General features: G+C 26.0%; 1 protein-coding gene across 2 annotated transcripts in view; it reads left to right on the top strand.

Annotated features, from left to right (window-relative positions):
• LOC100198448 (protein MCM10 homolog) overlaps positions 1-25,173 on the top strand; it is a 168,447-nt gene extending 143,274 nt beyond the window's left edge. For both annotated transcript variants that reach the window (XM_065817561.1, XM_065817560.1), the window contains 4 exons: positions 6,598-6,711; positions 21,478-21,632; positions 21,854-21,896; positions 24,938-25,173. In XM_065817561.1, coding sequence (XP_065673633.1) covers positions 6,598-6,711; positions 21,478-21,632; positions 21,854-21,896; positions 24,938-25,018 — 393 coding nt within the window. In that variant the 3' untranslated portion in view covers positions 25,019-25,173. The remainder of the gene's footprint in view (positions 1-6,597; positions 6,712-21,477; positions 21,633-21,853; positions 21,897-24,937) is intronic.
• The last annotated feature ends 1,305 nt before the right edge of the window (positions 25,174-26,478 follow it).

Genomic DNA, 26,478 nt, shown 5'->3' with positions numbered 1-26,478 from the left:
GATTCTTCAAAAAATGGAATACCTGATATATATGAAATACAAATTTCATATCATCTTGCTGTTTCAGTAATCACTTTCTTACCATTCTTGAAATTTTTCCTGAAATTTTTCCTTGAAATTTTTCCTGTTTGTAGTTGTTACAATTTCCAGGATAAATGATACACTCAAATTTCGGGATAAATGGCTACTCAATATTTGACAACATGTTGTTTCCTCCAAGTTCTTCATCCATTACTACACAAAAGACTCGATCAAGAGCATGATGTTGACAAAAAATTAATTGTGATTCTTCGAGTTTCTTTTCAATAAAACAACTTTTATACTCTTTTTGTCGTTTAAATAGCTGTTTAACCTTTAACGATAGTTACTGCTTTTCCGTCTGGTTGATCTAGTGCTTGTAACTTAACTTCTCTTTGTTTATTATTCAACAATAACACTTAATATTTTTGGTGACTGCTATATTTATAGGACACTATGTATGAAGATAATACTTGAATATATTTCTGAAAGGCAATAATAATAAATATAAGTGCTTGTGTGCTTCTTTATTATTAGACTGCCATCTGACGAATACAGATTCATATATCATTTCTAGCGTTGGCATTATTACCAATCAGGTAGCTTATAAAGTCTAAATCTTGCTAATTTTCATAAACTTCTAGACGACTCCAAAAAATTCTACAAAGCTTCAGAGATTTCTAAAAACATCCAGATCAGACGAATATATATATTATGTAAATATTAAGTTATATACATATATATATATATATATATATATATATATATATATATATATATATATATATATATATATATATATATATTAGGGTGCTTCCAAGAACAACTTTTTTTGAAAATGTCTGCTGGCACCCCTTGAATGTTTTCTTTATAACAATATATTTAAGAAATGTTTCAATAAAAAGTATTTTTAGGGGTTACTACAGACTTTGCTGCAGATTTTTCACTTTTAGTTTAAAATATAAAATGATTCATATTTTTGAAATTTTTGCATAATTTCGCTTTATTTTAGACCCAACAAGATATACTTTTGAAAAACTTTTTTTTATAATATTAGGGACCAATTTAATGTTCAAGGGTCTGTAGCAACCTCTTAAAAATTTTTAAATCCAGTATTATAATGTTATATAGAACATTCATGGGTGCCAACAGATATACAAAAACACTAGATTTAAAATTTTTTTTTAATCAAAAATATTTTAAGGGGTCCCTCAAGACCCTCGAATATTTAATGAGTCCCTAATATTTTCAAAAAAAAAGTTATTCAAAAATATGTCAACCTGGTACTCAAATGAAGCAAAATTATATAAAAATTTCAAAAATAATATTTAATTTGGAAAAATTTTAACTTATTTATCAAAATTGTCATAAAAATACATAAAAAATGCATTTTTTTTTTTTTTTTGTTAAAAAACATAATTTTTCATGTAATAAAACCAAAAATAACAATTTCATATTTGAAATCTATATTAGTTTTGAAATTTTTATATAATTTCGCTTCATTTGAGTACCCGGTTGACATATTTTTGAAAAATTTTTTTTTTGAAAATATTAGGGACCCATTAAATATTCGAGGGTCTTGAGGGACCCCTTAAAATATTTTTTATTCAAAAAAGTTTTAAATTTAGTGTTTTTGTATTAGATAGAACACATTAAGGGGGTCTCTGCATATATTTTTCAAAAATGTTGTTTTTTGGGACACCCTAATATATATATATATATATATATATATATATATATATATATATATATATACACACACACATATATATATATATATATACACACACACATATATATATATATATATATATATATATATATATATATATATATATATATATATATATATATATATATATATATATATGAATATATATAATAGGTTATAACTAAAAAACAGTAATGACTTTAAAAACAAAGTTATGTAATATACTTTATATTAATTATGGTTGCAATCTTACCTAGGTTGTAGCATTTTCAATTCTATACAAAACTTGTTTTATTTTAAGTTAAAATATTTTATTGTTACGGAGAAAAATGAAATAAAAACAAGAAGCCCATCGAGAATGTTTTTACAGCTTCTATTTGAAAAATCAGTCTAAAAGGAAAAAGTTTACAGTTGATCACTTTCTTGCTGAAAAAATTCCTATTAACATCATCTATACCATTATTCAACGCGCTGAAAATAATTTTGGGCACCAGGGAGTCCCTGGAAGCAGTAGGATTGCTAAAATAATGACAAAAAAGAGCATCAAAAGACTTAAAACAATGTTTGACCACAAAGACGGCATATCGCAAATACAAGCAGCTTGGAAATTAAGTGCACCCAAGTATGTATCAGCAAAACATTAAAAACAAAGTCTTTAATCAGGCCAAAGAATTCATTAAGAACTTGCGACCAAATAGAGACAGCTCGAACGAAGTGCTGTCAGCAGTATGGAATTACTGCCAATAAATTGTTAATCCTTGTCGACGAGTTGTACTTCACATTAGGGTGGTCCTTAAAACAACTTTTTTTAAAAAAATCTGCTCCCACCCCTTAAATGTGTTCTATATAATACGAAAACACTAGGTTTAAATTTTTTTTGAAAAAAACATATTTATAGAGGTCCCCCAAGACCCTTTAATATTTAACGGGTCCCTAATATTTTCAAAAAAAAAGTTTCTCAAAAATAGGTCAACCTGGTACTCAAATGAAGCGCAATTATATAAAAATTTCAAAAATAATATTCATTTTAAAAAATAAATTTGAAGTTTAAACTTATTTATCACAATTATCATGAAAAATTTACTTATTTCATTTTTTGCTAAAAAACAAGATTTTTATGTAGTAAAACCTAAAATAATTTTATTATTTTAAAATGAATGTTATTTTTGAAATTTTTATATAATTTCGCTTCATTTGAGTACCAGGTTGACCTATTTTCGAGAAACTTTTTTTTTTAAATATTAGGGACCCGTTAAATATTAAAGGGTTTTGGGGGACCTCTAAAAATATTTTTTATTCAACAAAATTTTAAACCTAGTGTTTTTGTATTATATAGAACACATTTAAAGGGTGGGAGCAGATTTTTTTCATAAAAATTGTTTTTAGGGCCACCCTACTTCACATTTAACCACTCTTTGATTAATGAAATGATATTTATCATTCAAGTGATGTATCTCAAACACCAACAAGTGTCAAATTCAACCCCACTGCAAAATATGAAAAGAAATTACTCGTTTGGATTTGCTTTTGCTGATAAAGAAATAACTTTGCCTATATTCAGAGAAAGTGGCTTTGCAATCAACCAAGATGTCTACAAAAATGATAATATCAAAAACAAACTAATTCCATTTATCAAAAAGCATCATTCTGATAGCAAATACATGTTTAGGGCTAATCTGGCATCGTCTTATTTTATTTGCACATTAATTTATTTCAATCAAACCATTGCGTCTTACACAGTCTAATCAGCGCCAGGTTGACTCAGAAAGGCGCAGTACAAGAGATTTTTTATTTTAGAAAGGCAATACTTTATTCTGCTGCGCAAAATCTGTACAAAACTATATGAATGAGTAAAAGATCATTTTTGTCAAAATAGAAGATAACCCTGCAAATGTGCCTAAATGTTGTCTGATTAAGGATTTTTGGAGTATTCTCAAAGGAAAAGTGTATGAGAATGATTGGAAAGCTGATAATCTTGAGAAATTGCGCAGCAGAATAAAGTATTGCCTTTCTAAAATGAAAAATCTCTTGTACTGCGCCTTTCTGAGTCAACCTGACGCCGATTATACTGTGTAAGACGCAATGGTTTGATTGAAATAAATTAATATGCAAATAAATTGCCCACCCAAAATACTATTTTTTTCTTTTTTAAATTAAGTTTTTGTCTTATGAACCAAGGGAGTCATGCCCCTTTAAAGTTATTACCATTTTTTAGTTATAACCCTTTATATACATACATATATATATATATATATATATATATATATATATATATATATATATATATATATATATATATATATATATTTAAACAACTTTAAAAAGTATTCTACACAATAGAGTGCTCAATATTCTTAAAAGAACAGAGCAATCATATATTAGTAGAAAATCACTTAACAAAAATTATTTCCATTTAACACTGTGTTTCATCAACAAAGATTCATCAGAAATCAATGATCAAATTCAACAAAAAATATGGAAAGAATTATAAAAGGTTACAATAAGGCTTTGTTAAACAAAAAAAAAATCCTAAATGAAAAAACTACAGAAAATTGTAATTGTAAACAAAAAATCAATTGTCCAATGAGTGGAAGTTGTTTATCAAAAAATGTGGTATATAAATGTGTTGTTTCCTCTAAGAATGTACCTGATAAACAATATATTGGCATAACAGAGGGTGAATGGAAAAAACGTTTTGCCAATCATAAGCAATCTTTCAAGAATAAAAAGTATTCAAAAGACACCATGCTGTCAAAATATATATGGGAATTAAAAGAAAAAAATATTGATGATTTTATACTGAATTGGTCTATCCTTAAAACAGCGCCTGCATATAACAATATTTCCAAAAAATGCATACTATGCCTACAAGAAAAATTTGAAATAATTACACATGCAAATCAAGAATGCTTATTAAACAAAAGATCGGAATTAATTTCTAAATGTAGGTACGAAAATAAGTTTCTCCTAAAAAACTATAAAAATAAATGAGTTCAAATAATATTGAAATTAACTACTCTTTTTAAAAAAACATTTAAAAGAATAGCATAAGTAATCATTTCTAAAGAATTCTTTATAATAGTGTCAGCAAATTCCACAAATGTGTGAAAATTTACAGTAGTTAAGACATTTGCAACTTCCTGTAATTTAATTTTTGGTATAAATTGAAGTTTTATTAATTTGATCATTCATTTCTGATGAATCTTTGTTGATGAAACACAGTGTGAAATGGAAAAAATTTTTGTTAAGTGATTTTTTACTAATATATATATATATATATATATATATATATATATATATATATATATATATATATATATATATATATATATATATATATAGTTTAAATAAATAGTTGAAGTACTGAAATAGTCTTAGTTACCTTTATTTGAATTTATTGATAAATTTGAGCTGAAAATTTAAAAAGTTATCATTAAGTATTTTAAGTCACAAAGCGTGAAATCAATTATGTCATAAAAACATTCAAAGCTTTAGGTCACAATCAACAGTTCCAAGTTTTTTTAGTTACACTGTTTCGTGTCTAGTATAATACACAATAGGTTCTTTTGTCTCCCTGGTAGTGGCTCTGCAAGTCTTTTTTTTTTTTTTTTTGCAATAAAAGTACAGCTCTTAAACTCAGTTTAATGGTTCAAACTGATAGTAAGCTTTTCAAACTGATAGTAAGCTTTTCAAACTGATAGTAAGCTTTTCAAACTTTTTTAATAATGTGTGCATTATTAAGGTCACATAAGTAGTGTTTTGTTTCAACTTTAGTTTGATTAGCAAGAATGAAGTAATTGCTTAAGGGCAGCATAAGTATCTATGTTTGAGTCAAGCTCTCTAATAATTTAAATTCTTTACTAAAGTGCCTAAGAATATTAAACTAAAAATATTATTATTGCTACCAAATTATTTTGTCAAAATTTTACAAATACTTGCAATCTTCAAAGATTTTTTTTTATGTGTTGGATCTTAGCTACTGCAAAATTTAGCAGGCCTACTTGAACTTTTAAAGGCTTAAGTTAAATTAATGGCATATACTGTTTACTTATTTTTTGTAAAATTAAGTTCAAGTCTTTTAACTATTTTTTTTTAATCTTGCCTTTGCTTCTTAATCCCTGAAGAAATTACTTGCCTTTGCTTCTTAATCCCTGAAGAAATTACTTGCCTTTGCTTCTCAATTTTTAGAAGGAAAAAAAATAATTACTTACCTTGGTTCATTGATTTGTTTATTATCTTTGATCCTAACTTATGCTTAGAATCTTTAATTTCCTTGTTCTACTTTAGGTGACCTAAACCATTCTATAATCTAAGACTTTTATGTTCTTTTTCTACACCAGATTTTTTTCATCATAGTACTTCTTGCATATATCGACTCAAATTTTATTGTGGTTTTGTGATTTTATTGTGGTTATGGATCTTGGACAAATGTGTTTTGTTTCTCTACTGAAAACTCTTTTATTTAATTTGTCAAATTTAGGCAGGCATAGAATTTTATTTCTTCTTGCCAGTTTTAAGTCATTTCTTACTCATAGTTTTTTTCTTTAGTTCATAATTTTTTTTTTTTAGTTTATTCAAACATCCTCAATTTAGTTATGAAAAGTCTATTTTGTTTTCAGATAAACAAGCAATGCCTTATTATTATGTTTTTTAAGAAAAATTGGAAACAAATTTTTTTTATATTTGATACCGAAATACTGGTATTTAGCCAATCCAATATCTGTATTTTGGTACCAGAAAAAAGTCTGGTGTTGTGACTGGCACTACTGGTATTTCTGTGGTATTTCTGTGGTATTCTGTGGTATTACCTGTATTCTGTGGTACTACCGGTATTGGATGCGTTATATGCATGGTTTATTTGTTTATAGGCTGAAAATGAAAGAGAAGAAAAATATTTTGATTCACTTGTAAAAAAGGAACAAATGGAAGAAAGATTGATGAATGTTTATGAAATTAAAGTTTCTGCTGTGGCTTGTAGAATAGTAAGTTATTTTTTTATTTATTTTTATTTTATTGTGTTTTAAAGTTAAGTAATGATAGTAAAAGTAAATTTTACCAAGGCCGAATTTAAAAAAATTATTTTAAAAAGATTTAAGAAGTAATACTACTATAATAACCTGCAATGTATAAAAATAAAAAAATATAATATAAAAATTGCATACAAAATGACCTAACTGTTAATCTAAAAGTGACTTAGGTTGGGAATTTTTTGCCAACATTGTTTTTATGTTTTTATGGTAAAACCTCTGTTTTAAAATTTTTTGCTAAAAGTAGTTTGAGGTGTTATTATGTTGTAATAAGGTTATGGGTAATAAGGATAATGATTAAATTATGGTTGAAGTCAAGTGCATTATGGGTAGTTTGAAGTGTAACTAGATTAAGGGTAATTTGAAGTGCATGTATTTGTATAGTAAATCGGCATTTGATTAGAATAGGTGTTTTTGTTTGATTTTTTGTTATTCTTTGCTATTTCTTGAATTTATCTCAATTTAAGCTAATTTAGCTTAAAGTAAAATGAATATGGCAAATTAAATATGTAGAAAGTGTAGAGTGATCTAATAATGGTTCTAATTCTTAAGTACTAGACTTAAAAAATTTAAAACTATGAGCATGTTTGTAACACATTCTTTAACTGATGTAACTTTAACTATGGTATCTCTTATTTATCTAAAATGGTTTGTTATCTTTATGTTTATTCAAATAACTTGTTTTCTTTATGTTGATCTAAAGTAGCTTGTATAATTTCTTTGTTGGTTTAAGTTTCATACCAAATTTTCTTATTGCTACAATGTTTTTTTTAATTTTTAATTTTTTGCAATATAATTCAATATAACCTTTCTTCTGTGTATTTATTCACCTGTCAGCAGTAAATACTCGATGTGTTATGATAATAAACAAATGTGTTTGCAACCCAATTTTTATTTATCATGATCACAACAAACTTAAATTGAGAATGGGTGTTCAGAATAAATAGGTTTCATTTCATATAACAGTTATTGGATGAATCAGCTAAGTTGTTGGTAAATTCACAGTTTGTTAACTAATACTTGACATGCACACAGTTTGTTAGCTAATGCCAGTAAAATGACATTGGGCAGAGATCAGTAAAATGGCATTAGTCCACTTTGGTTTAGATCAATAAATGGGAATATTAAAGTGACTGTTATTCACAGTGATTGGAAAATATATATATATATATATATATATATTTATATATATATATATATATATATATATATATATATATATATATATATATATATATATATATATATATATACACACACACACACACACACATACATACACACACACACACATACATACACACACACACACATTAAATGCTCCTTAATCTAAATAAAACAAATTTATGGAATTAAAAAATCTTTCAAATAGCCCAGATAATATTTTTTTCAACATAATTATTTGTGGAAAATTTTATTATTTGTCTTCTTTGTTATTTGCAACTTCGTTGATGCACTCTAATGCTAGCCTTCCCCGCTTTGCAAGACCTTGATTCTATCTTTTACTTTTCAAAGCTATTTCTTCACTACATCTTCTACTTCAGTATTGTTTCAGCATCGTTAGCTAATTTTTGTCAGTGGATTGAGTCCAACTGCATCTAATAAAACCAAAAAACTTTTAAAATATTTTAATATTAATTGCCAAAATAAATTCAATTTTATAAATTTAACAAAATGCTTTGTTAGATTTTAACAAGTGAAATTGTTTGCCATAACTATTAAAAGTTCGGTTAAACAAGCAACCAATACAATAATATAAAATAGATATTGCCACATAATCTTCCTTTCTTTTTTATTTAGTTTTTTAATGCATTTAGATAATCCAAATCATATTTATTAAAAAAAGGTGCATTTATGCATTTAATTAAATATAAAAATGAAGCTATTTGTTTTCAAATACTAAAATTTACCTTAATGCTAAAAATAAAGTTAAATGAAAAATGAAGTTATATGAAAAATAGTAAAAAAAAATTATTATATTAAAAACTTGAAGTTTGATAATTATCATTGACAATTTTTTTTATCATAATCACTGAAAAGGTATATCTTTTCCCATGTCCCATGAAATTCACATGCTGAAACATTGGTAATCAAAGCTGTTAATATTCTCCTTGTCATATCTTTAATGTTGACACCACCAATGACACCAAGATAACTAATCTAAATATAAAAGTTAATCAATTTACTTTGAACAGAATTAACCAATTTAATAAATACTAAATACATTTTTTTTTAATTTGTTAAACGATGTTTAGTATAAGTAAATAATATTCATACCAACATTTGCTGATTGCAGATCCAGAAGATGCTTTTCTGAGTCTAGCTTCTAAACTTTCCATTTGTTGCCATGATTCTATTCGCAAAAGTAATCCATCTGGCAACCATTTTTCAACATTTCCTAGTCTATTCAAAATCTTCTGCTGTTATATATGTTATATCTCAGCTTTCAATTCCTCAAGGGATCTAAATTGTCTTTCCATTGGTAAGTCCAAAAGAACCATTAATTGATCACTAAAATAAATGTTTTTCTTTAGATAACAAATGGAAAAAATTTACCTCCAGTTGTTCTGGCATAAGCATGATGTGGGGGCTTTGGTGATAACTCTCGCTGAAAAGAAACACCACCTGCCAACAAATAATTATTTAGTTTAGAGTAACTAATGCTAATTTTTATATTTATTGTTAGCAATTAGAGTATAACTCCATAATTTTATAAAATCTTTTACAACTAGATCCATTACAACTAAACCACACAAACCACCATGTACATTAAAATTTTAAAAGCAAAAAAACCATATTTAAATTTTGAAAGAGTCATTTCAAAAAATTTGATAAAAGTAAACATATTACAGTTTGAAGATCTGTATAATGTACAATCACTGGGTTGAGAGATGACACTAACACCCTTATTGATATACTGTTTTTCAATATTCTTTTTACATTGATATCGAGTGCCTGCAAAAAATGCCTAATAATTTCAATTAAAATGCTCTATTAATTATCTGGTTTCATTATATTGAAGCAATTAAAGTATAACATATGTGTATTACTTGTAGATAAGATACAACTTTTAAAATGTTTTAAAAACCAGCTAAAAACACTAATTTCATCATACATACCAGCTGTGTTAGATAAAATTCTTTGAGCTTTGGGTTTTTTATGATTTGCTGAAAAACTGTCACTATTTCTTTCAACTGAGCAGTGATCATCTAAAAACAGTTTTAAAATTTATTTGGGTTGTTAATTTATAAACTATCAAATATGTTATAATCAATATATAGCCCGTCAGGTCAGGATATCCTCCTTCAGGTTGTAAAAAAATTGCTTTAACTCTTTCATAATGGCATTTATAAGTCACTATGGAGAACCATCCAAGCCACACAAGTGTGGAAACATGGATGATAAAAATGTGGAAGGTGGCTGTAACAATATTGGCTCTGTAGCTTTAACTTTCACAGATCGTGAAATACATAATCAAATTGATCAGGATGGTAATTTATGACCGCACAATTTCGTTTTCCTCTATTTCCAACTTCAGCATCAGATATATTGGAAGCCATAGCAGATGTTTCTTCAGTAATAGCTGCTTTTTCTTTTTTAATTATAAAACAGTTATTGTTTTATAATGGGAAGTTTTATCTCTCCCACACATTATTCCAATGCTTGATGACTTTGTAAATGCTTAAGATTGAGAAAAGGTCCTTGCTTTATATTTTTTAGAGCATTTTCAAAGGAAAATGCAGAAAAGTTATCAAGACGCCCATATTTATTAACATCCACTGCCAAGAGAGTTAATGAGTGCACATTATAAACTAACATGCTGTTACTGTGCAAAATTTTAAGGTTAAGCACAAATACTAGGAGCAATTGATTAGCATAATCTTATTCACTTACATAACCTCTTAATGCCCTAATTTACTCTAATTTAAGTTTAAATAAATTTTATAAAAATTATAACTTAATGAATCAAAATGATTAATGTTAATGAATCAAAAAAAAAAAATTACAAAAGAGTCAAAAATCTTTGTATAATAGTTAAAACACGGCTTACATAATCATTTTGTAATAATACATTTAAAGTAAATTGTATAAAAAGTATTTTAAGAAACTTACTTATTTGTATTAACTTCTTTAACTTAAATTAATCTTTCACCCACTTCTTCGCGTGATACAAACTGTTCTGTTTCTCATAAAACCACTTCTTCACGCGATACAAACTGCTCCGTTCCTCATAAAACCACTTCTTCGCATGATACAAACTGTTCCGTTCCTCATAAAACCACTTATTCACGCTATAGAAACTGTTTCCATGCTATTAAAACCACCTCTTCTCGTGATGCAAACTGCTTCAATGCTATTAAAACTACTTCTTCTTGTGATACAAACTGGTTCATTTTAGTTATGTTAATACTTTTATCACTAACTTTGCGATATCTAAGCAAATTACCGTAGAGTCATTAAAAGACTTGTATAATTAAAATTAATTCCTGTTGTGTAAAACAATAGATTTTTAACAATATGCATGCATATTTATTGAATGTGGTTTGCAAAAATATTAAGTTTCACTTCTATTTCTTATGTAAAATTATACTTATAATGCTTAAATGTAATAAAAAAAATGTAATAAAATAAAAAATAAACAATGTAAACATAAAAAAAAAAACTTAGTAAAAAAAAAAAGGTAATAATGGTTCGCAAAAATAACGAGTTTTACTTTGTGTGCAATGTCACATTTTTTGTAAACAACTTGCGCATACTTGTAGGCAGAAAACATTAAACTTATATAAGAATACATTCATAAGTTTATTATATAAAAACACACAAAAAGTGTTTTTTGCATTCCTTTTCGTTAAATTTCAATTTAACGAAAAGGAATAGTTTTTCTGCAAATTTTAAATTCAGATTGCTCTTGTAAAACAAAGACAGCAAAATTCTTAAGCTTTTAAAATTTTTAATCTGTAAAAAATGCTTATCTATAAATTCTTTTATAGAAAAGCAGATCCTGAACATCCTGCGAAATTCAGAGAATTAAATAAATTTTGCAAAAGTCAAGGAATTTTGATGTCATCGGAAAATCAGATAATTTTTAAGTCAGAGAAATTTGATAAAAAACGAACATGAAAATTTGCTAACCACCCTGATAATATACATTTACATTAATTAACTACACCCTTATTAAGATGAACAAATGCATTATTATATTACTCATGGTATTATCTAATAAGTTGAGTGATCCACACAGTCTAATAAATAATTGGAAACATTTAATACACCTAATTCCTCTATTCACATGTATACAAACATTAGAAAGCTGTCTAGATTACTTTGCCTCAAGATAATTATACTCTTATGTAAAAGCTATGGTTTTTAATGTCGCCCCGATAGCATCTTTAATATTGAATCCTCTATGTAGTGAATTAATAATAGTAATTTTAAACTCAAGCTGGTATAGAAGATTTTAATCAGCAAATTTATAAATATGGTAACCTAAAAATAAAGTCAAATTATTTTACATAAAAGAAACACAATAGTTATCAAATACAACAAGTAACCAATAGGAATCAGCCCACTCTGTCATCAAGTATAGCCACTAGGTATAAGCTTCTGATAAAAGTTCATTTTGATGGACTTCGATTTAGCTTCATTAGTACAACATTAAGATGGTCCTCCAACAACATTCGCAAGTGAACTAAGTTTTAATTCTTTTGAAGAGAGACTAAAATGATACTAAATACATGAGACTACAAAAGAATTTTTTTGTTCATCTGATGTTAGATTTTGGTATGAAAAATGTTTACTTTGTTCAAGTAAAGCTTACTTATTCGAGTTGAATAATTCAATTAAGTTTTGTACTGCATTAATTGAAAGTAAAAAGTTTAAAATTTTGCTTTATATATTGTGTATAATGTTGTGTTGATAATATTTAGAAATAGTAGACTAATTATTTGGTGGTTTGGTGTCATAATGTGTTTTCTCGGTATATTTATCAAAATCTATATCGCAGATGATAGTATTGATTGTTAATTGTCTATAAAAACAATGTGATTTTCTATAAAAACAATGTAATTGCCTATTAAAAAAATGTAAAAAATGACAATCATTTGATCAAATGATTGTCATTTTTTACATAAAGTTTCACAGAATACTTTTCTCTTTTCTTTAGATCGAACTAGAAATTGTAATTATGGTATGAAATCAGATGGATTATGTCTAATCCTTTAACTTTAATCCAGTTTCTACGTCTTCTACTTTTAAAAACTGATTTTCCAAAAGAAACTCTTTAAACTTTAAATCCACATTAGTTTTTACATCTTTTTGAGTATCTACACCACAACTTATTGAAATATTTTAATTCTTGTTAAAAAATAAAACAGTGAATAAATTTCCTGACAGAACATACCAATATCCCAATGCTTTTACTTAAAAACTTCCGAACACTTGTTTTTTCTGCCTACAAGTATGGTTGTGCACCTTTTTTTGAAAATGAGAATGTAAACATTTGCAAATCATTAATTGAATACATATTTTTATTCAAAAAGGTATAAAAAGCATTATAACTAGTTTCTAATGCCACTAAAAATACATTGAATAATAATTTAAAAGATACTTTTAAATATTATAACATTTATAACAATTTTGAAAAATTTTAATATACAACATTATGATTTGTTTAACTCTTTTTAAAAACAAAAGTGTAAAAATTAGCAAGTCAACTATGAGATCGTCCATAAATTACACAACGCAAAACCTATTTAAAAAAATATAAGTAGGAGATTATTTTGCCCTTTTGCGCAAAAGTTTTATGTAGTACTTTCGAGGAATTGCGAAACAAAATGCAAATGTATTTACGTTATCCAAAGCTAACAAATAAAATGAAGGCAATAGCCTAATAGGCTATTGAATATTGTTATTGAATAGCAAACATGTATTTTCAATGCAGTCTCACCCAAAACACCTAAAATTATAGCTGAATAAATCAGACAAGATGTCTCCCCATAAGAAAGTTAGTGAAGAATTCATTGAAAAAAAGGAAGGGAACTGCGGACTTCCTGAAAAAGCATAAAGAATGCTACAAAGTTGATAAATAGTGTAGTTAAAATAGTTGCCTGTTTAAATGTTACATGCATTATATCTAAGAGTAAAAAATTATGTAGTGAAAATTTGAGTTCAGTTGTTTTACTTTTTGATTGATTTAATAGTGAAAAAGAACATTGTAGTTGTCCTGTTAGTTCTGTTAGTTGTGTACTGGGTTGCTTACTATACTTTTGTGATTTCTAAAATACTATAATGATAAAATACTAAAACTACAATAAAAACTACAAAAGAAAAGATTTAGGCTCTATCTTGCACAGGACAGTTACAAAGTATAATGATTTTTTAAAATTAACTGAATTAAAAAAAGAGATGACATCTCTTTTTTTAGTTCAGTTAATTTTAAAAAATAGTTTTGATCAAAACTATTTTTAAAAGGATATATCATTAATTGTTTAAAAATTAAAATAACATTTAAAAAAAATATGGCTGTTGAGTTATAGCATGTTGAAATTGAAATTTGGAAAGTCATCTGTCTGTCAACATTAACACTATTAATGCTCACAAAGAACTGCGTTTGTTTTATCAGATTATATTTATTTTAATACCCTATTATTTGATCCAAATTTAATTTACATAGATAACACTAAAATTGGAAACATTAACTTCTATATCAATAAACTCACAGATGATTCAAATAATAATAATACTTCAAAAAAATTTTTTGATATTATTTGATATATTATTTCAAAAAAAAATTTTTAATATTATTTTCAAAAGTGTCACATATTTGGGATATGTGACACTTTTGAAAATAATATCAAAAGTGTCACATATCCCAAATAATATTGAAAATACTAATATACTAAACACTTATGATGGTTTAAAAGGCATAGCACATCTCTCATTATTAGAGAGCTTTTTGATAATGGTGTTGTAAATATTGCCCTTAGTAACCACATGGCTCCAAAATGATGTATTAATTACAAAAGCATAGAACAAAACACAAAAGAGTGACATGATTACAGAAAAAATAAAATTACAGATGGTTGACTATCTAATTTACTTGGTATTTTTGGGAAACTTAGTTTTATATATTATGGGAATGTTTTTTAAGATGTAACATCTACACCAGGCCTGGGCCATTTAGAAATATTCAAAAAGGTAAATAATTTGAAAACTTCTTTCTTAAGCAAAAGTTAAAAAATGTGTATACTTTAATAGCCTCATCAACAATAAATATAGTTGTAGCCCTGATAAATTAGGTCCATCTGGAAATTTATTAGACTAGAAAACTCAAGATTATGATGATTGTTTTGGGCCTCGAACAACAATAGAAAATATTGCTCAATGCTATGTTTAATGCCAGCTATAGACTGAGTGTGCAGATACAAATTTTTACGTTTTTTAATCATACCTGACCAATACATCAAATGTTTTTAAGTAGAATAAAATAATACCTTACTAGTAATTGTTAAAGAAACAGTAAATTCAGTATATCTTTTTTTTTTTTTTTAGATTATTCACCTCCCCAAGGCCCGAGAGGCCACTACAGTCGAGGAGGCTACTCATTTTTTTGTGTTTTTTTATTTTTTAGTTGTTATTCGTGGTGAAACCCTCTCTCAACTCTTTAACTCCGAAACACGAACCTTGCTGAGCTAGGCCGCTGCGCGGAGAAACTAAGTTGAGCGCGGTACTTCCAGGGACGTGGTGGGAGTCGAACTCCGAACCTCTCGCTTACAAAGCGAGCGCTCTTACCACTACACCACTACCGCATATATCTTAGGAAGAAAATAAAAAAATGTAATTATCTTGAAATCAAATTTTGCAATCTAATTTTTTTATACTAAAAGTCAAGTTTGGCAATCTCATTTTGTTATGTTAAAACCATTAAAAAAAATTTTTATAAACTTAAAGTTTGTTCCCATTGTAATTATTTTGAGACATAAACAGTTTAACATTTTGAAAAATTTATTTGTGAAATAGTATATATTAAAGGTTCATTTTATAATTTTTATAACTATAATTTTATCTTTGCTGATTTGTATTTTTGTTTCAGCATGTCACTTGGGTTTTTGAATGCTTTAAGTTTAGGTAGTGGTTTAAAAATACAGTACAAGGTTAAAATAAACAACTTGTTTATGTGCTAAAAAAAAATATGTAATCAAGTAAATCAGATGTAAAGCAACTACCAATGTTTGGAATAATGTGCTTTATTACGAAAGACAGTTTTTCAAAAACTTATTTGAGATATTTGTTTTTGTTTTTATACTAAATTGTTACGCTTTCAGAAATTTAGTTTTTCCAGATGAGTTATACTTTTTATGAAACATTTTAAAAAATAATTTAACTTATTTAAGCTTATAAAATTTGTTATTAGCCATATTTTCTAAAAAATTATTGGGTTTGTTTTATATTTAACTAAATTTATAATAAGTTCAATCTATCGAATAAAAAAAAAAGTTGTTAATTAAATAAGTTGTAACATTTTAGTTATTTTTGTCATTATTTAAATTAGAGTTAGGCATTTTATTGGAAAAAAAACAACAAAATAAATGAGGAAATAAAGGTTATCAAATGTTTTATTCAAGTGATATAAAAATCGAAATCATAGTTGCATTAATTTGAAATCATGCATTAATGCAATGACTTAAGTTTAGTAATATTTTACGAATCTTTTTATTTATTGTTCAACTGGAATAATAATGTCTGGTAAATTCTTTTCATCTTTTAACTTGTTTTAAACAACTTCATATTTTATAAACTTTCTGATCTTGGTAAACATTAGTATTTGATTTAAACAACTTCATAAAGGTTTTTTGTAAACTTTCTGATCTTGGTAAACATTAGTATTTGATAGACCATTTGAATCTTTTGATTTAAAATTATTACAAAGTATAAAGCAGAAGCACAATACAATCTAACCTTGAAAATAGCCAGAAAAAGTTTAATTTTTAGGATGTAGAATACTTGTTGATACTTTATCAAAATAAGTAGGTACCATTTTTATTTTTTTCCCTACAGCGTTAATAGAAGTGTGCGGACTGCCTCAAATGAATTTGGCTAATATACTTGGTTTAATTTAAGACTCTGCAAGAGAAAACTTTTAATCCTTAGTCTTTTGTCTATAAGTTTAATTTCATGTTACCTAATTTTTGGATGATCCCTATACTTATAAAGCTTAAACGTATTAAAAAATGTAACAAAAAGAGGTAAAAAAAACATAAAAACCTAAATGTAAAAAAATTGTAATAAAATCATTACTTATAATTGATAAATAAAGATTATTTATTAATTGCTGGTATTTGAGAACTGTTCTTTTGAATCTTGATATTCTGCATCAGGCTTGGAATTGGAATTTGATGCTGTTGCTGGTGCTGTTACTGTTGTTAAAGTTGGCTTCAAGGACATTTTTCTTCTTTTGAACGGATGGTAGATTTTGAACTAGCAGCCTTCCTAGTTGTATACCCAACCTGTCCTTTGTTTTCAATCTGAAGATGGTACAATCTTATGTCCTCCACTGCATAGCCATTTACCATCTTTTTTTGTAATGTCAAAAATTTCATTTGATGAATCATATTTTCTTTGTTTTATATATTTTTTGTAAGTCTTCAACACTTGATCTAGTTCTGCTTGTACGACTTTAATGAATAAATATTGAAAATTTAATTTTTTTTGTCAAACTTTTTACTTCTTTCTCAATTTGCTTGTGTTCTCATGTGTTTTCATCTTCCTTTGATGAATTTTTCCAAGAACAGACAGCAACCAACAATATGGATTTCGAGTGGTATCCTACTGTTATCTTCCAGTTATTGCTCTTCTTGTAAAAATTTTTTTTTCCTGTGACTCATAAAATCATATGAGACTCAAGTTCGTGTTGTTTCTTTCAGTAATAGAAGCACTTTTTTATAGGACATTATGATTGAAAATAATACTTGAATATATTTCTGAATTGCAATTATAATAAATATTAGTGCTATCGTTATTTGACTGCCATCTGGTGAACATACTCATATGTAATTAACAGCGTTGCTCAATCAGCTTATTTAGTCTAAATCTTACTGATTTCCATAAACTTCTAGAAATATCTAGAAAGTTTAAGAGATTTCTAAAAACCTCCAGAACATTTCAGAGAATTTGAGAAAGTTCCATAAAATTTCAGGCTTAAGAAAGTTAAAATGCTACTGCCTGCAAATGCTACATATATACCATTTAAAAAATTTTGTGCAAATGACCTTTTTTAAAAGTTAATCAGAATAAAATCCATTTTCTTTACTTTTGAGCAAGAATTCATTGAATTATGAAACAGGAATATCATTATTTTACAAAAAAGTTAAAAAGTCATAACCTTATTATGCATATAAATAAATAAAATTTAATCTAAATTTTTGTATCTATAGATACAATATATTGTTATGAATACCTTATTAAAAGTCAGGCATAGTGTCAATATAATAGATATTGTCTATTTGGACACAAAGTTTTACCTGGCAGTTAAATTTCAGAGCAGTATTTCATTTGCTATTATTTGATAATACCATGTGACATTTATTACAATGAAAACATTTATGTCACAATGTGACATTTGATATTTTCAATTTATTTATTTAGGTATGTTTATAAATAGTGCTATAATGATATATATATATATTTTTTTTAAATCACCTTCCCAAGGCTGAGAAGGCCATTGCAGACAAACAGACTACTTAAGGGGATCCCAAACTACCAAGAAATGTTGTGTTTATATTAAAGAAAACTATTTTTAAAAATGTTTGGACTAAATTTTTTTTATTAAAACAAAAGAATAAATGCATATCAAGAAAAACTGACTTTTTTACTTTAGTTGAAGCTCGCCTTTTTTGTTTTGTTGTAGGCCACATAGTCTTCATAATATATGCCACAATCTACAGACTTGATAATTTATTTAAGTGCATTTTATTCCTAAGAGTTTTGAATGACGCCATTGATTTTTTTGTTTGTTTAAAATAAGGTTCACTGTCTGAATCAAATTGAGGTAATGATGCAAAAGGTTTTAAACAAAAACATCTTCATAGTGAGAAATGGGATGAATAGCTGACAGTTGGATATCCAATGTTGTCCTTTTTTTTGCTATTAAAGTCTTTAAGCAGTCCTGTAATGACTACTTAATATGTTCGATGCCTGCTCTTTTTATTTAAATGCTCTTCTGTGGTGCTCTGTGGCAAGATAATTCTTTGAGAACCCTGATAACCAGAAGAAAAAAGGGACTGGAATAATTCAACCATTTAGTTAAGGAACTGAAGCAAGTATGGGAAGGCTTATCCTGATTGCTAATCTTACAGTTAAAAAAAGAGGTGGTATAATTTTTTGAAGTTTTTCCAAAAAAATTTCAACTAAAAAGTTGCATTTTTTTATTTTAATATTTAAATATAATATAAAATATTATATATATTATATAAGTTATTGTAAAAATGTATTAAAGTTAAAATGTTTGTTAAAATGTTTTGGTGCCTTTTTTATAGTATTTATATCTTTACAAAACGAACATAATTTATTATCTTTAAAAAATCAAGGAGGTGCTATTAAAAAGCAGGTACTTAGTGTAACTAAACACCTGTAAACACTTCCTGATAACTGCCATATTTCTGACCAGAGAAATACTTTGTTGATAGCAACATTTAGGCTATGGCTATGATCCGCATCCCTAAATAAACTATATTTTCAGCATATAGCATTAGAAAACAATCAAGTTTTGTGTTATAGAGGTAAATCATTAGCATCAGTAAGAATAATATTGGATTTAAAATGCTACCTTGTGGAATCCTTTAAGGATACTAGTTGCTTTGGGTAGTCAATTTCTGACCAAAACCTGTTCATATCTATTGGAGACAAATGATGAAATACAATTAAGGATATTGTCTCTCCATAGAGTACAAGTTTTTCCGAGAGCTTTAAATTGATTACAGAGTCAAATATCTGTTAAATGTATACCAGGTCAGTATATAAATGGTTGTCTAAAGCTTTATTTTAATCTTTTGTTTACTTTAGAAGATTCATACATGTATAAGATTCATATGTGTAGATATTTTTGATAAAAGCTGTGTTGGTTAAGTACTATTAGATTATTAATAATTAGATAATCAGCAATTTTGAGAGTGATGTGAGAGTGATTGAATGAAGAGTGGTGTGAACGAGATTGGTTTATTAATATTAGCATCTGATATGGATCTTTTTTAAAAAATGCAGAACATCAAAGTAATAAACATCTGGTTTTTATGCTCTTTCATGTGAAAGAAAGTTATTTTTATGAAAGAAACTTATTTTTATGAAAGAAAATTATTTTTATGAAAGAAAGTTATCTTTATGAAAGAAAGTTATCTTTATGAAAGAAAGTTATCTTTATGAATGAAAGTTATCTTTATGAAAGAAAGTTATCTTTATGAAAGAAAGTTATCTTTATGAAAGAAAGTTATCTTTATGAAAGAAAGTTATCTTTATGAACAAAAGTTATTTTTATAAAAGAAATTTTTTTTTATGAAAGAAAGTTAATTTTATAAACGAAAATAAGTACACATCTTATAAATCTTTTGACAGATTTTTTTTTCAGGAAAAAAAAAAAGAAAAACAGAAAATTTATTTGGTGCAATTATTCATACCTAGTTACTGCCTGCCTAGAAAATTTATTTGGTACAATTATTTATACCTAGTTACTTGGTGCCATTATTTATACCTAGTTACTGCCTGCCCTCAAACCACTACCAAACCCTAGCCTATTGAATGTATGCACACTTATTATTTACGTCTTATGCAGACTGTAGTATAACATAAAATTCAATTCTCTGAACAGTTCCAATTTTAATTCTGAAAGCAAGGCTAAACAAAATTCTACAAACAATGCTTTACAACTTTATGAACAGTGCCAAACACAACTCCAGGAATTCTCAACTCAAAGTCAAATTACTATTTTAAAAAACCCAATTAAATACAGTAAATTTAAAAAAGATAACTAATTGATAATAATGAAATTTAAAAAAACAACCAATTAGCTGTGATAAAATTTAAAAAAGGTTCAATAAAAAAAATAATGAAATTACATCTTGTTACTTTTGTACAAATTTAAAAATACTAAATAAGGTTCTCTTATATTTTATAATTGTTCTATATATATATATATATATATATATATATATATATATATATATATATATATATATATATATATATATATATATCTATATATATATATATATATATATATATATATATATATATATATATATATATATATATATATATATATATATATATATATATATATATATATTTACAATTATAATATATTATTATAACTAAAATTTAAATATTAAATATTAAAATTAAAATATTTCAAAAAATGGTTATACGCTGCCTTTATTATTAAAATTAATATATATATATATATATATATATATATATATATATATATATATATATATATATGTATATATGTATATATGTATATATGTATATATGTATATATATATATATATATATATATATATATATATGTATATACATATGAATATACATATGAATATATATATATATATATATATATATATATATATATATATGTATATATATATATATATATATATATATATATATATATATATATATATATATATATCATGAAACAAGATCTTTATAAAAAAAATTTTTAAATTTTAGTGTGAGTATGTGTGTGAGACTCAAAGCAAATTCTGCTATGAACAAAATCATTCTATAGCAAAACTAGCAAGTGTGATAAAAAGGTTTTTTCAGTGCAAATCCTGTGGCTTAAGATGTGCTGTTTACAATAAAACTGTTCCCACAAAACCTTGCAGGTAAGTTATTTCTTAACATATTGAAAATTATTTTTATTGTTTTATATTTAAAAAAAGATATTATCTCTTTGACATTTTTATTTTGAAAATCTTATTTGTTTGTATTATGTTTCTCTGCAATAAGAGTAGTTATGCATGTCCCGTGTAACTCGTGAAGCTGTCTCATGTAGCTTGTGAAGCTGTAAAAATTCGTAATTGTAATTAATTTTGTTCTTTTTAAGTAAATGCAATGAAACAAGTTACAAAAAAGTATCAATGTCAAGAGTAAGTCTGGTTTTATTTCTTTTAGTTTTGTTACTAACTTAGAAAGACTATGATTATGACATTTTTTATTTATTGACAAATGTTGTCAGATAATTGCACTTCTCAGAAATTTATAAAAATTTTCTCTTAAATTAATTTTTCTTAAAAAAAGTTTGGTAGCTGATCTTAATAAGAAAAAAGAAATTTGTTTTATTGTTGTTATATACTTATAACTAATGCCACTAATAATAAGTCACTAATAACAAGTCAACAATGTTAAGGAGGCTTCTATTTTTTTTAATTGAATACTTAACTTTGTAACTCTTAATAGAGGATTTTATATTCTAGTTTTTTGATTTTGTTATTTTGTTGATTCATTAAAAAAAAAAAAAAAAAAAAAATTGAAAAAAAAAGCAGGTTGGTGCGGCGCGGGGCCCCCTGCGATCCAGGCGCCAGTGGGGCGTTGGGTGATCCTCTTTTAGAGGAGAAGAAAACCGTGGAATTTTTTTATTCTTAATAAAATTTTTATTTTTTTTTTATTTTTGACAATGGTTGAAGTATTTTTGTTCCTTGCTGCATAATGCAAAAGCTCTTTGGATAAAACCTTTGAATACACTGTAGATTATTGTAATACATTTTTTATAGCATCCTTGTGATAAATGTAAATAACAAAATTACAAATCCAGAGCATACCTATTAACCTTCTCTCGCAAAGATTAAGAATTAGAGTTTCTGATGTTGTGGCTCAATTTTAATTAAGTAAAAGATCCAAAGCATTTATGTGCAAGGAAAGAATCATTTTAGATTAATAAAAGTTTTTAGATCATGAAGAGACATATACAGTAATACATTACATTACAGTATTTATAATAGTGTTTGTAGAAAAGAGAAAAAGATGCACCTTACAACAATTGAACAGTGGCTCATGCCTAGTAGATAGACTAGGTCTAACTACATTTACAATACGTTTTTAAACCTTGTCTAGAAGAAAAGGGCATCATTAGAAGAACCAGTCCAAATATGATAACAATATTCCATATTTCATATAAGTTTAGATTCTGGAGAATTACCTTCAATAAAAACACTCAGAGTTGTCTGAAAAATAAATATAACTGATTTACTAAATAAAGGAGCATCAGTGAAAGAGTTGAAAAATTATAATATATGGTAGCTAAGTATACACATTAAGTGTTTTGAGTTCTTTCCAAAAAAAATGGACCCATAATTACTTTAAAGCCATTCAGCATGCTTAAGTTAAAGTAAAAAAAGAATACTGATAAAATATATATAAAAAATATATAAAGAATGCTGAAAAGAATATTGATAAATTTTGTGCTATCCACTAAGTTCTAACTCAATTGCTTGATGTAAATAAATTCTGTTGAAAAAGACTAGGATAAACGGGTGGATACAATCGGATGAATTGCTTTATAAGTAACTGTCAATGTGAAAATGATTTGTAGAAAAGTAGCAACACAACTTTCAAAGGTATTTGAAGGTTGTATTGCTACTTTTAGTAAGGTTAAGGCGTGTTAGATTTTTGAAAGTTAAAGTTCGTGAAAAGGAGTTTATACGACCAATAACAAGATTGTTTCTTATTGAAGCAAAAAATTTTTTTTCTTGATATCTAAAATGTTTTGACAGACGAATGATCAGAAGATAATTTTATTAATAAGCTGATTAATTGTGCTGATTTAATGTATCGATAGAATTTTCCCCAGTTGGCAAGAGCATTAGTCATTTACATTTTCTTGGAGCAATCTTGACAATTTTTGTCTGATGGCATGTTGTCCTGTTGGACATGAAATATCAAACTTTATAATTTAAAACTTATAACCAACTAAAAATATTATTCTTTAAAATTTCCAATTAATTTTCCAAAATTGACATCTCACCTTACTGTAAAAGGTGTAAATCATTACAACCAATGGTAGTGATTCCGCCCTAAATAATAATTACTAAAGATTGCTAGATAAGGTCTTGTCAAGATAAGTTTGGTGGCTGGTGAGCATTGACTTTGCGTGCTGCAAACTGCTTAACTTACATTTTGTCTGAGGGCACGTTGCCACATTTTAAAAGTCCAATCTTTGTGTTCTTTATATAATTTAAGACAATCACAGATATTTTTTTACGAAAAAGCGTGGCTTTAATGCAGTATGATACCATCGATACCATCTTAGAATAAAGTACTTGGCAAGGCATCTTTGAACTGCACGGGCATCAACACTCACACTAGGAGGCAGTAGAGTTAGAGTTTGTGAGCTTAAAATCTATTTGTCCTTCACAGTCAATAGATTTATCAAAATTGCGGTTTTTGGAGTAATTCTTGGTCTTCTACAGGATTTTCCTGGATTGATGTTATTTGTTGACTTAATGCGCTAAAATTGATATTATGGTCATCTTAGACGTTTTCAAACTTGCAGTAATATCATTCAATTAGACTTGCCACTTTCCATTAATATATATCTATGTGTATATAGATACATATATATATATATATATATATATATATATATATATATATATATATATATATATATATATATATATATATATATATATATATATATACATATATATGCATATATTTGCATATATATGATTATATATGCATTTATATGCATTTATATGCATATATATGCATATACATGCATATATATGCATATATATGCATATAAATGCATATATATATACATATATATACATATATATACATATACATATATATACATATATATGCATATATATACATATATATATATATATATATACATATATATATATATATATATATATATATATATATATATATATATATATATATATATATATATATATATATATATATATACATGTACGGTTATAAGACAAAATTAACGATAATTTTATTCACTTTTTCTTCAGAATTCTTTAGTATTATTTTTAAACATAAGGTGGGCACATTGTCAAAAGTATAATGAAATGCCGATCTTTTGCTGCTATATATTGAATGTGTGTATTTGTGTATATGTGTGTGTTTGTGTGTTCATAAATACCAAGTATAATACTTATTTTGAAATTAGGAGCGCAAGGGTCCCAAGATTGGCGGTGAAACATTAGAAATACGTGGAAGAGAAGAAAAGTTTCTTAATAGTATGTTTTGAACAGCTACTTCAATTGAATATTATTTAAATATGGCTACTTTTTACTGATGACTGAGTAAGTGAACTGTCCAAAAAGCAAATATTGCAGTTTTGTGGGAATGAGTAATGTGTATAAAATACTTATATGAAAAATAATAGTGAAATATTTTTTTAAAGATTTGTTTTTTTTGAAAACATTCATTCTGTTTTAAAATTTGTTTAATGACCGATAGCGTGTTTTCTTTTTAACAATAAAGTAAAAATCGAACAATTGCAATTTTATTATATATAATGTTGATTCATCTACTAGTGACAGTTTGTTTTGGTTTGAATTAACTCCTTTTTTAATTCAAATTTAAAAATTTAGATTAACTTAGCAAAAAAAAAAAGAGATAAAAACAGAAACAAATGCGTTTTTAACAAGTATAAAAAGTTTTATGTTGTGTAACAATTCAAATTGGTTATTATCACGGGGACAAAAACCTACCTGATTTAACCAACAGGTTTTCTTACTAACTTTTAAAGTAACTTTTTTGTAAAATCAACTTTATTACTTAGCCATGACAAATCAAGAATTAAATTTTAAAAATTATTCTTAATTATTAGGAAATGACGTTACAATTTTTAACAACATTAAAATAATGGTATTTAAATCTCACATAAATTTCACATTTATACTGAAAAAGAAATAAAGTTTGGGTAAAATTTATAAGTCAATTTAAACCTATTATAAATTAGACTTGTTATAATAAAACCTATTATAAAACTTTTTATAAATTTATTATCAATTAAAAATGATCTTTTGGTTTACTTTTGAACAATTAACAATTCCGTGAGAAAAATCAAAATTTGTTAAAATTTCACTATTTCATAAAAAAGCGGGAAAAGAACTCTGGTTTAACCAAAGTTAGCCTAAAAAATTGATTGTCTTTAGGGTATTCCAGTTGGTCAGGTGACTCAAGAAACGTTGCCATTATGAGAGGATAAAAATGTAAACAAAGCCAATATAATAAAAACATAACATTAATTTTTACAGTAGCGTTTTATTGCACATAAAACTTTAAAAAATATCCGGTTAATTTTTTATTTACTAAAGATGGAGAATCTCATACAACAGATAAAATTGTTCATTCAGTATGAGCTTTGATTAACTTTGGTGGCATTTAATTAGCAAATAATTTGAACAATAATTTAAAAATAATGTCATTAAACTATATAGATGTTAACAAGATTAACTGAACAAAATATCATTTTATCTAAATCTTTTTTTTTTTTAATGTATATTAAATAACTTTTCTTCTCTCTCTTAACATTTTTGTTCAACAGTTAATGAAGTTTTTTTTCTCAACATGCATTTTTATACTTTTAGAATGTTTGTTTAAATGTATAATACCCCTTTTTTTGTCTCAAAACCATTTACCTTTAGCGACTTTTAATTTTACAATGTATATTGGTACATCTTAAAATCATATCGCCATCTT

This window comes from Hydra vulgaris, chromosome 14, assembly GCF_038396675.1.
Source record: "Hydra vulgaris chromosome 14, alternate assembly HydraT2T_AEP".
Taxonomy (NCBI): Eukaryota; Metazoa; Cnidaria; class Hydrozoa; order Anthoathecata; family Hydridae; genus Hydra; species Hydra vulgaris.
This window is presented reverse-complemented; position numbering and strand designations above follow the sequence as displayed.